The 12,112-nt window shown below is 50.2% G+C and overlaps 1 protein-coding gene across 1 annotated transcript in view; it reads left to right on the top strand.

The window, feature by feature from the left end:
* The window catches only part of GALNT10 (polypeptide N-acetylgalactosaminyltransferase 10), a 215,466-nt gene that overhangs the window by 184,228 nt on the left and 19,126 nt on the right, over window positions 1–12,112 (top strand). The window contains exon 7 of the mRNA XM_046667250.1: window positions 2,370–2,487. Within this exon, the coding sequence (XP_046523206.1) occupies window positions 2,370–2,487 (118 nt within the window). The remainder of the gene's footprint in view (window positions 1–2,369; window positions 2,488–12,112) is intronic.

The following is a 12,112-nucleotide window of genomic DNA, read 5'->3' as shown; positions in this document are numbered from 1 at the left end:
GCTGTCCAGTAATAATATAATGCCAGCCACACATGTACTTTTAAATTTCCTAGTAGCCACAGAAAAAAATGGTAAAGAGAAGCAGGTAAAATTTAAGTAATAAATCTTATTTAACCCAATATATCTAAAATATTCTCATTTTAACATGTTACCTACACTGTGAAATATTCATGCCATCTTTTCTATTTTCTTCTTCATGCTAAGTCTTGGAAATCCGGTGTGTATCTTACACTTCCAGCACAGCTTGCTTCAGATGAGCCACATTTCAGGTGTGCAGTAGCCACCTGTGGCCAGTGGCTCCCTTACCGAGCAACACTGGGTCCAGTGGTTAAACATCTCATCTCAGATCACCCCACAGGTTAAGGAGGGCTGAGGTTGGAGTGAGGGTTTCCCATTTCTGATCCCTTGTCCTTTTCACTCATCAGCTGCTTCTCGATTTTTCCTTCCTGAGAGGAGGCAATACATCATGACCATGGCGGGTGTGGGCTGTGGCATAATAGAGGAGAGGGAGTCAGATCCCAGCAGTACTGTGAAGCCTTGAGTACCTGTCTGTACTCCGAGTGCTACCTGCATAAATGGGGAAATAACAGTGAGGTCTAGCTCATGAGGTCAATATGAGGAGTAGAGTCATTTTCTTAATAAATTACAGGCACACCTTGCTTCCTTGTGCTTCACTTTATCGCGCTCCGCAGATATTGCATGTTTTCCAAGACCCTCCACCAACAAAACAATTATGACTTGCTTAAGGCGCAGATGATGGTTAGCAGTTTTTAGCAATAGAGATTTTTTAGTGAAGGTATACACATTGGTTTTTTTAGGCATAACGCTATCACACACTTAATAGACTAGTATAGTGTAAACATAACTTTTATATGCACTGGGAAACCAAAAGATTCGCGTGCCTTGCTTTATTGCGATATTTGCTTTATTGTGGTGGTCTGGAACTGAGCCCCCACCATCTCTGAGGTCTGCCTGGAGTTCAGCACTCGGCGTATTCAAGCCCTCAGTAAATATCCCAGGGGATCCACTTTTAAAGGAGGCCCCTCCTGTGCTGTCGAGGCTCGTCTGCTAAGAAAGCTTGGGAGGCATGTGAGTTAACTAAGTTCTTTTTACATCAGTCCACATCCCGTGAGCTCGCAGCTCCTAAGGACAGGGGGGCGCGTGGAGGCTGCTGCTGGAATGTTTTTTGGTTTGGGGGTTTGGCATTTTCCAGTGGAGCTGGACAGGACACGGCCACTCTGAGAGATTTTCACAGAGCAAACCCTGGTGGCCCCCTCAGGTCCCCAACCCCATGGGGGACTGGAGCAGGCTGCAGCATGGCCTCCCCCACTCCTGGGCTTGGCATGATGCCATGCTGACTGCCTGTTCCCCATGGCAACCCCCAGTTTATCGTCTCTGTGTCCCGGCTCTGGTTGTTGTCTCCTGCCAGGTGCCCTCCCCTCCCCCCAGTTCCCACTTGTGCAAACCCACCTTGAATGCCCACCCCCTCTGAGCACCCTTCCTTGACTCTTGCCCCAGCCAAGCTCCTCACCCCAAAAACCTGGAGGCAGACACTCCCTCCTTTCATATTCCCACAGTGCTGTCTGCCCCTCCCAGAGGCCCTCATGACACCCACCTGTCTTCTGGATCCTTCTGTGCTGAGGTGGCCGCCCCACCACACTGGCATCCCCAAAGTCCTGGTCTGATGGTGATTGATGTCCAGATTCTTCCAGCATCTGCTTCTCAGCTGGCACTCGATGAATGAGCTGATGAGAGAGTGAATGAGTGGAGATAATCTTATCCCAGTTCAACTGAAAGTACATAGACTGTGGCTTCTTCTGTAAACTCTCAGCCCGACCAACGTCCATGCCGGGCTGACCGAGCGCGAATCATCGGAGGCGATTGTTGGAAAACGCAGCTTCCTGGGCTCCATCCCCAGTGACTGTGTTGTAGGTCTGGGGTAGGGCCCACCAGCTGTATGGTTTCTCATCTCTCTGAAATGTGCTGCAGCCTAGACAGGCTTGGAAAGACCTGACCTGGACATTTAACTAGTGGGAGGACTAGAGATAGATACATGCTGCAGCTACAAAGCCCACGGAGAAAAAGTACTGTGATTTCATTTCACAGTGTTCTTAGGTGTTGCCCATGTAAAGGAACTTTGGGTGCGTTTGGTTAAAATGTAGCATTTATCAAGGGAAGTGTAGGCGAGAAAGCAGAAAGCCTGGGCCCTCACTTCACCAAGGAAGGGCCTCAGATCCCCTGCTGGACACGTGGGCTGTGTTCCCAGAGCAGCAGGGAACAGCATCCCTGGGGGAACAGCAGGATCAGAGTGCCTGAGGAGCACGTGGCCGGATATCCCGTCTTGACGCCACGCTCTTCTTCCCTGACAGGTCTCCCGTGATGGCCGGTGGACTGTTTGCTGTGGATCGGAAGTGGTTCTGGGAGCTGGGCGGGTACGACCCAGGCCTCGAGATCTGGGGAGGGGAGCAGTACGAGATCTCGTTCAAGGTGAGCCAGCTCTCGGGAAGCCCCCTTCTCCTTGGCACAGCCCTCTTGGCACCTGTCCTGGCAGGCTGGAGACCTCAGGTCTCTGCAGCCCCTGTGGTCCTCAGGGGAGCAAGTCAGGAGATGCCAGCCACTGCTTATTGTGTGTGTGTTGGGGGCGGGGGGTAGGTATCCTCAGGCTGCCAAAGGCTGGCCTTAGGGGAAGCTCTGCCTGGCATTTGTCTTACATCGTCCCTTCTTAAGATGGCGATGTTGGAATAAGACAGGCCTCACTACCAGTAAAGATGGCGTGTCTCCCATTGAGATGCCCAGCAAACCAGCAGTGGGGAGGAGAAACTGAGAAGGCCAAACAAGACACAGAGGCCAGGAAGAACGCTCTGCTCTGAGAATGGTACCTGGCTGCCTTCTCAAGTTTTCCCTTTTGTATCCGTCACTACCAGGGTTTGTTGTAGAGACCAGTGGTTAAGAGCTCAAGTTGTGAAGTCAGGAAGACCTGGGTTCAAATCCCAATTCCACCACTCAGTGCTGTGTGACTCTGAGCAAGTTAGATGACCTCTCTGAGCTTTCCTTCCTCATCTGAAATAAGAAAATAATACTACCTACCTTACAGAGCAATTGTGAAGATTAAATGAAAAATATCTAGAAGGTGCTTAGCATATAACCTGGGGACGCAACCAGCAATTAATAATTGATAGAAATTATTAAAGATTCAATGACTGGATATGTGCTGTAACCTATTAGACCAGAGTATGTGCTATAGAAGCCTTCTGCCAATGGTGGGAAAGGACATGGTGGTTACCAGTTAACCACCCAAACTTCTGAGGCCACCTTCCCCCCTTTCTTTGTGGGATTCTGTGAAGAACAGAGGCTCGGTCCCTCTGAGGGTAAGGTTAGCTTGTCCTGTGCCCTTTTGGCTGCCAGCGCCTGCTTCTGACATCCCCCGGAAGCCCTGGTTAGATGTATCCCCAGCCCGTGAGGGATGGCAGCACCGTTACTAGGCAAACCCCTGTGAAAACACAACCCTGAGGCCCCGTCAGGCATCAACATTCTGTGAAAAGGACCATTGTCACACACAGTGAGTAAGACTTCAGTGCTGGGGTCAGATCGCCCCAGTCAGATCCAGCTCCGCCACTTTCTACCGGCTGTGTGAGCTTGGAGCAGGAACCCTCACCTCTCTGAGCCTCAGTTTCTGCTTCTATGAAATGCGTTTAATGATACTTTAATCCCCACAGGGTTGTTGAGAGGATTAAATGAGACCCTGCTTGTCAGGTGCTTCCTAATAAACATCCTCAAGATTACTTTCCTTGTCGACATCGTTACTGAGTTTATGTATGCCACTGTTGAGCAGTTCAGAACTGGGGAACATCAATTCTTGATTAGCAAGAAAGCCACCACCCAGAATTGTACTGAAGCATGATGTGGGTTTGAGAAGCCGTCTCTGTCTGTTTTACCTCCAGAGTTCTGGAGTTTCTCCCATAAGAGGACCAGCCCCTAAACAACACTAATATTAATATCCAAGGGTGATATTCAAAATATTTAACAACGGTGATGGTGCATGCCCCAACCGGTCTGAGCGAATGCCAGCTGTAAACTACCGTGTCCACCCTGGTGTGCAACAACTGGATTTCAGCCCTGACCAGAGCTGACGGGACCCTGCGCCAAGCCCCTCACCTGTGCTGGCTTATTTAATCCTCACAACCCCAGGAGGGTGGTATCATTATTATACCCATTTCACAGCAAGGCACCTGGGGCTCAGGCTGACCCCCCACACGGGTGGAAGTAACAGACCCAGGACCTGAACCCAGGTCTGCCTGACCGCAAAGCCCGTGCTCTGACGCGCCCTGTTGGGCGTGAGAGAAGAGCATTTGAGAGGAAAACTAGCCTGACAACTTGGCGGCAATCTCTCACCATCTCTTCTCAGTTTTTGCCTCCTCCTGGGGTTATTCTTAATTTATTGCGTTATTCTGCAGCTTCTCAATGAAGTGAATTAGTTAACAGTTCAAGTCAGAAATAACAAATAGGTTTCCTCTCCCAGGCAACTCTCATCCAGTGGTGGTGGCTGCCCCAGTTCTGTGTTGATAGGTGCTCTGAGGCTGCATCTGAGCTTATCAGAAAAAGAGTGGTGATTGATTAGTGATGTCTGCCCTGGGTGCAGGTTTGGTAAGTGATGGCACATAGGTCATTTATTTTCTATCCCTAGCTCCCGCAATCTGGTTTTCCAAATGTCACATCCTTATGGGTACAGTGAAATCACACACAAGGAGTCAGAAGAGTTTCACTTCACAGTTCCTTCATCCATCAATTAAACAAACTTCATTTATGACATTTTCCACCAAGTTAATTCCCCGAAATGGGCACATCCATGTTCTGAGTTCTTAACCAGAATATAAACTTCAGTAGGGCAAGGATCTTTGTGTGTTTTACTCCCTGCTGTATCCCAAGTACTAAAGGATTGCCTGGCATGGAGAAGGCACTTGATAAAGATTTTTGGTTGAATCCTCAGACAGGTGTGTCCCTAGCCAGAACCAGCCTCACTGGCCAAGCTCCTTGGTCAAAAAGTCCCCCTTCAGAAACTCCTTCTGTGGAGAACAGTGAATAGAGAAGGATTTGCACAAAGGAATTTCTAAACCCAAAACAATTTCATTCTGTGTGTTTTCAAAGACCCATCTAATCATGCTCATCAGGCAATTACAGCAGAACAAATGGCATTTTTCTCCACAGAGTTTATTTACAAAAGACTTGGTAATGAAGCCGTCCTGGAGGTCTCTCCTCCGGGAAGGAGAGGAGGTTGGCTCCTGTTTCCATTTGATCCAATTATGTCCTTCACTCCTTCACTCTCGAGAGGAGAGGAGATGGTGGAATGAGGGGGCTCCCAGGTCCAGAAGGGTGGCTTTCCTCCCTCGGCCTTCTCTCTGCTGGCTTTGAAAGCACGAGTTCCCAAAGCTGGGGGCAGCCTGTCTGCCTGAGCACTGTCTCCCAGGCCCCTGTGGCGGGCCTGCCCACAGCGCTGAGGGCACAGGGCCCATTCATCTGCGGGCGACGCCTCCTGAAATGCCGGGTGTTCTGTTTCAGCCAGAGCGGGGCATTTCCAAAGGGCCAAATTCCCTCTGATCAATCTCTGCCGAGATCCCCTTCCTTCTTGGTGACGGAGAAAAGAGACTGGTCTGAAAGGCGTGAGTGTATTTTCAGAAATTAAGATAAATTGCTACGTGCCGTCAGGGCTGATGGATTAATAATTGGGCTCCTATTCCAGACCAGGCCGTCTAGCCTGATGGGAAAACCCCAGAAAAGATGTTCCAAAGGCTCGGAAATTTCTAGAAGAGTCGCTGACTCTTTTTTTCTCTCTCTCCCTTAGCCAACAGAGCTTTTGTCTCCAAAAGGCACAGTCACCCTATCACAGTTCTCCCGCTTGGCAGTTAGAATCTTCCTAGTTCCAGTGGCTGGATGAATCTTTAACTCTGCAGCTGGCCTATGCCTGCCTCCATGAGCTGACCCCTGCTCATCTCTCCATCGTCCGCCTTGTCCTCTTACCCCATTGCATTAGGCTGGACTCTTGGTTACAGGTGACCAAAATCCCAGTCAATCTGATTTAAGCAAAAAATCAGAATGGATTGGCCCGCACAACTGAAATTCCAGGGTAGACCCTCCAGGCCTGGCTGAATCCAGGCACTAACCCATCTCATGCATCTCTCTCAGTCCCTCGGCTCTGCTTTCATCCAGGCTGGCTTCCTGCTCGGGCAGGCTTCCTCTCGTGGAAATACCCAGCAGCCCAGTGGAAAGAGTTTCTCTTTCCCATCATTCCTGTGGAAGTCCCCAAGTTGAGTCTCAATGGTCTGCTGGTCCCCTGCCCATCCCTGAACAGCAGTCTGATTGGTCAGCCACAGTCACAAGCCTATCCTGGAGCCAGGAGGGTGGAGATGGGCTGATTCCCCAAAGAAAAGTCCAGGCACTGTGCCCAGAAGGGGGAATGGAGGACAACCACAAACCACAGATGTCCACCTTGCCCAGTCATACAGAACTGCCCACAAGCCCAGGCTCACATGCCAGGCCATCTTTGGCGGCACCCACTGTTCACTCTTCCTGAAATGCCTTTCCTTAGACTAGCCAACCCATACTCATCCTTCAGGCTCAGCCCATATAGATGGTCTCCTTGCAGCTTACCTGAGCTCCCTGTGCTGATTAGGGGCCACCCCGACGTCACTCCCAGCATGACTCTGAATACTTCGTGTTGACCTGACTTGAGGGTCAGCCTGTCTGCCCCACTGGACTTTGAGCTCTCTGGAGGCAAGGAGTGGGTCTCGTCTATCTCGGCACCCTAGTATCTGGCCCAGAATAGGTGTTTTAAATTACTGTTAGTGGCATCAGTTCTTATCTGATAAAACTTCCTTCTCCCTGCCCTTCCCAGACTCACATCGCCATCTTTGGGTAACAGTGGTGTGGTGGGAAGGGTCTCGGCAAGAGGGCAGGGCACTGGCTTCTCATCTCTGGTCTCCATCCTTCTGGGGCCCTTAGACCAGTTGCTTGACCACTCGGACCCTCACGTCCCAGACGGTGCTGACAGAGTTTTCCTTCCTACCCCATGAGATAGGATCAGACAAGATGCTGTGGGGCAAGCCCTTTGACTTACACAGGTATGAGGGGTGGTTTGGATTAGAGGTGCTGGCCATGGGACGAGCAGAAATGGGACTGCACAGTGTCCCCAGGAGGCCAAGGTGAGCCCATCTTCAACTCTGAGATCCAGGAGAGAGGAGGTGTCCACAGGACAATAGGGTTGAGCTGGAGCGAGAAAGACACAGGCTTTGGGGCAAGGCAAGTGGATATCTCTTTTGTTAATAGCAATTTGGCAAAATCTGTTACATTTCAAAGCAGGCACATTCTTTGACCCAAAATTCCATGCCCAGGAACTTATCCGAGAGAGACAGCTGCAGAGACGAGCAAAGATTTAGCTGGAAGCTATCTGTTGAAGCATCACTTACAATAGGGGAAGACTGAAAATGACCCAAATGTACATCCTTCGGGGATAAATAAGTTAGAGTAGAGCTAAACAATTGACTATTATATAAAAGAAGTTAGATGCCTCCAAAATTAAGTCTTAAAGGATAAGTGAAAACTAGTGTGTGTGTGTATCTATGTGTGTGTGTGTGTACATATATATATAAGTAATATGATCTCATGTTTAATTTTTAAAAATGCAACAAATACAGAGAAATAACTGAGAGGACTATCCTTATACCAGCTAATGGTTCCTGAGCCCTGACCATCAGGGATGCGAGGGGCCTTTACCCACACCGTGTCCCTTAATCCTCATGACATACCCATTCTGTAGATGCGGAAACTGAGGCTTGAACTAAATCTCTTCTGCAAAGTCACGCAGCTGAAACAGGGATTTCAGCCCTGCTCCTCTGACTTCAGACCAAGTCTGTGCTCTGATGCGCTCTGACCCACGGTGCCGTGGAAGCTTCCTGTCCCTCGTGGTATCGGGGGTGGGAGGGCTACAGAGCGTGGCTGTCCCTGTCTGTTAATCTGTTTCTGTAACATGCATTCATCTTCAGTATGTGTCACTTCTCGAATCAGGAAAAAAATGAAGATTTTTTTTTTTAACTAAGAAGAAGGGAAAATGTTGGTTTTCCGCCCTCCCGGCCCACCCCTCCCCATACACATCCTGACACTTTCTTTGGACCATTTGTAAGTTCAGGGATGAGATTCCCCGAAAGTAAGGCATACAGAGAAGAGATCACAGTGCAGAGACCCCAAGAAAGGTCTCAGCCCCCCAAGTGCACCTCTGCAGGGTCGGCAGCCTGCTGCGCCTGAGGATAGTCTGAGGGGCCCACGGGGCAGGGAGGTTTGTTGTAAGATCTCAATGGGATGAAACATTTATTTGGCCTGGAGCCAGGGAAAAAGGAGGCACTCAGTGAGTGGTGGCTGTTCCGAACAGAACCCTCACGTTAGACAGAACAGCATGGGATTAAGTCCATGAGGCTGAACCAGGAAGGCGCAGTCCCCCTGGAGGGCTCAGATCTGCCTGGTTCTGGGGGACCCAACCCTGATCCCACTCTGGGCTCTGCCACCTTATGAGCTGAGGCACCTGGGGAAGGCCCTTCATCTCCTGAGGCCTCGGTTTCCTCACCTCTGAAGGGTAGGATCGTCCCACCCCCACTGGGAGGTTGGGAGTTTGCTCTCTTTCCAAATATGAGTCAAACCTAATGTATCCTGCAGCTTTACTGAATTCTTTTATTAGTTAAAGAAAAAACCCTAATGACAGGCAGCCACTCCCCATATGTGGGCCAAGTTGACTGTAAACACCTAAGGATGTAGTTGAAATAGTCAAATATCAAATTTATTAATTTAGATACACATATGCTTAAAACCATATTATATAAACATATTAACTTAGAAGTAAATGTAAATGGATTTTTTAAAGTAAAATTGTTTTTTTCTACTCATTTTACCAACTGCATCCAGTAACCATTATAAACATCCAAAACTAGCATAAGTGAGGTCCTTTCATGCTGGGAAGACTTCCCGAAACGATATCTTCTTGTTCAAAACAAACAAATGTTCAAAACAAACCAAATATATTCAAAATAATGTGAACTTCCAGAAGACACAGATATCACACCATTTCTTCTTTCCTGAGGGCAACTGTGTGGCATACCTGTATGCACGTGCCCACCACCAGTAGCGACAGCTGCCACCTGTCCAGGTAGCACCATTCGGATTGCACACAGTCCTCTGTGCTTCAGATTGACCTCATGTAGCCTCATCGCAACCCTAGAAGGTGGGCACAGTAGTTCATCCCATTTTGCAGATGAAGAAACTGACGTTTTCAGCCTCACAAAGCTTGCCTAAGAGCCTGAATTAGACCTCAGTTCTGTCTGACTCCAGAGGTGAGCTCATAATGGCTACCCTGCGTAAGCACACAGATGATGCAGAATAATCAGTGGTGATTATTATCATATTATTTCCCCAAAGTGCAACTGAATAGCGTTTTCACGCCATAGGCGTCCTCCACCAAGATACCAACAGAGGCAGACACAGCTGGCTGCCATCTTCTCCCCGGCCGTCGGCAGGCAGGATGGCCGTCCTGTTCCTGGTTGGTTTCCAGGCAGCCAAGTCCCTGACAGGAAGGCTTCCTTCAGCCCCTGCTCGCTCAGTTTCCCTCCGCAGGCGGGCCCTCCGCCACTCGCTCTCCGCGTCCCGTCGTTTCTCCCTGATGCACATCACCACTCGTTTCTCTCCGCCTCGGTTTAGGAGATAAAAGCGAGTAATTGTCTTTTATAGACGCTGTAATGAAGGCTGTCATCACACAAAAGAAGTTTGCTAATAAAATAAATCAAAGCAGCAGTGAAAACGAATGGGGAGCGAGCTTTTTCAGTTAGATGTGTACTTGTCTAGTGGCAGGGTGCGTCCGGGAGACTGCTCCGCAGGAGGGGAGAGGCACCAAGGAACGAGCTACCGTGTGTTTGGAACTCCTTTTGGTGGCACAGCCAGGCTCCCCGAGTAGGCAGCTGCATCACACGGGGTTGGGGCTGGAGATGACACGGAGGCGGGCAGAGGGAAGAGAGCTGACCGCAGAGAGGGGCTGCAAGAATGTCCTCTCGGTGGCCTGTATTTGTCCCCATCCAAATACAATAGGGTCCCGGCCAAACACGATTCTGGCTGGTGCTGGCACTGCAGCTTCCCCTTCTTGCTGCCACCAGCTGGACTCTTCTCTTAGGGGAGAGGAGAATGTCCTTGGGCAGCCAGGCCCCAGGGGGTACCCCGTGACTGCGCCCCGCCCCGCCCTGTCATTCTCATCGGTTGCAGGTTCTGCCACCACATAGTTAGAAAAACTTCATCTTCCTGAGTCTCAGTTTCTCCACTTGGGAAATGGGCCATAGGATAAAAAACATGATGGTGGTGGGCAGAAGGGCAAGAGCTCTGTAATTTCAAGGTGGTGGTATTTCTCATCCTTTTGCAAATCGAAATGACTACCCTTAAGCAGATTTGCTATGGCCAGGCACCAAGCTAAGTGCTTCTCACAGTTGTCTCAGGCCGTCTCAGCAGCCTTGAGTGACTGCCATCCCCAGGTCACAGATGCAGAGAGTGTGGCTCCCCAGGTGAATTCCTTGCATGGGGTCACACAGCTGCACAAGGTGGTATTGGGGACTGTCGAGCAGTGTGTGCTCATAACCCCCATGGCTGTGTTTGTTGTGGGTCTTGAGAGGTGCTGCCTTGGCTGTGAAAGAAGGGGGAGGACGGCCCTAAAGGTACACAGGTAGGTGACCTGGGATCCAGACCAGCTCTGGCCAGCTCCCCCACCCAGGGCGAGTCATGACACCATTCTATGCCTCCAGATTTTATCATTGTCCCTGGAAGGAGAGTCCCCTCCAGTCTTGGGATCCCACCAGATAACAAGTGAACATCACGGGGATGGAGGATGTTGACCACTGTGTCGGATGCATTCTGGGTGGCCAGAGGGAGTTCTGAAGCGTTAAGTGTGCCCCATGATGGGCCCTTCTCAGGTGCTCCCAAAAGACTCAGGAGTTGGCAGCAGCTTCAGCTGAACAGGTGTCTGTCTCTCTGAAGGCAGTTCACACTCTGAGTCAGCCATCAGTGAATCATGTCCAGGGCAGGGAAGCCGTGGGGTAAACCCATCGTCCAAAGCCAGGACTCCCTCTGGGCTCCGGACATCCCAGGAATCTGAGGGCATTCTGGACGCCTCAAACCTCTCAGCAGATCAAGGTCACCCGGTCCCTCAGGAACCTTCAGGCTGATGGCCAGCGTGTTCAGCGCCAAAGAATGCCGAGGTCACAGCAAAGAGAAGGATTTGGAAATTGATCATCCGTCCACATAAAGGAAGGTTTCCTGCCAGGCGGAGCTGGAGACGCAGCCTCGTTAGCTAATGCGAGTTTAATGTGGAGTCGAGAGTGCTGGACGCCAGCCTAGTCAACTGCCCAGGAGACGTCCAAAAATAGAGCAGGGTGAGGTGTCCCCCACCTGCTCAGCGCCTCTCCGCCGCCCGAAAGGCAGGGGCAGCCCAGCGGCGACCTGGGCCACATCCGCCAGACAAAAGCATCACTTCCACATCAATCACTTCGTATAAAGGAAGAGTTATTGTTATGGGATGCTGGCACCTGATCAATATCTCCTGCTTTGAAAATAAACTTCTTGGCTTGGCCTTGACATTAATCCACCATCAGGAGCCCATTATCTCGAGACCAATGTTCTGTTCTATTGACTTGCTCGATTTTTTTTTTTCTCCCCCAAGATCAGAATATAATTGCATTTCTCCAGGCAGCACTTCCACTAATTGCAGCCTCATGCGTACATATCCCACCTCGGGAGCCCGGCACAGAGTGCATCCGGGGTGGGATGTAGAGGGCAGCAGCTGGCCAGAGGTCGTGGGAGACTGAGACCTGCGGGTGCACGAGGTGCCAGAGCGGCCCGTCTAGAGCCTCTGAGTGAATCAGGACGTGAAACCAAATCTCCAGCATCCCATTGAGCAGTTCAAGCCGAGAAAGGCTCTTTTGCACAGAATCCGGGTTGTCGGTGTTCCACTCCTACTCCTTGTTCCACAAATGAAGGCACGTGGTAACAAGATTAATAATAATGTCTCGACTCCAGCTGTGTCCCACCATCACCACAG

Source organism: Equus quagga, chromosome 7 (assembly GCF_021613505.1).
Source record: "Equus quagga isolate Etosha38 chromosome 7, UCLA_HA_Equagga_1.0, whole genome shotgun sequence".
Taxonomy (NCBI): Eukaryota; Metazoa; Chordata; class Mammalia; order Perissodactyla; family Equidae; genus Equus; species Equus quagga.
This window is presented reverse-complemented; position numbering and strand designations above follow the sequence as displayed.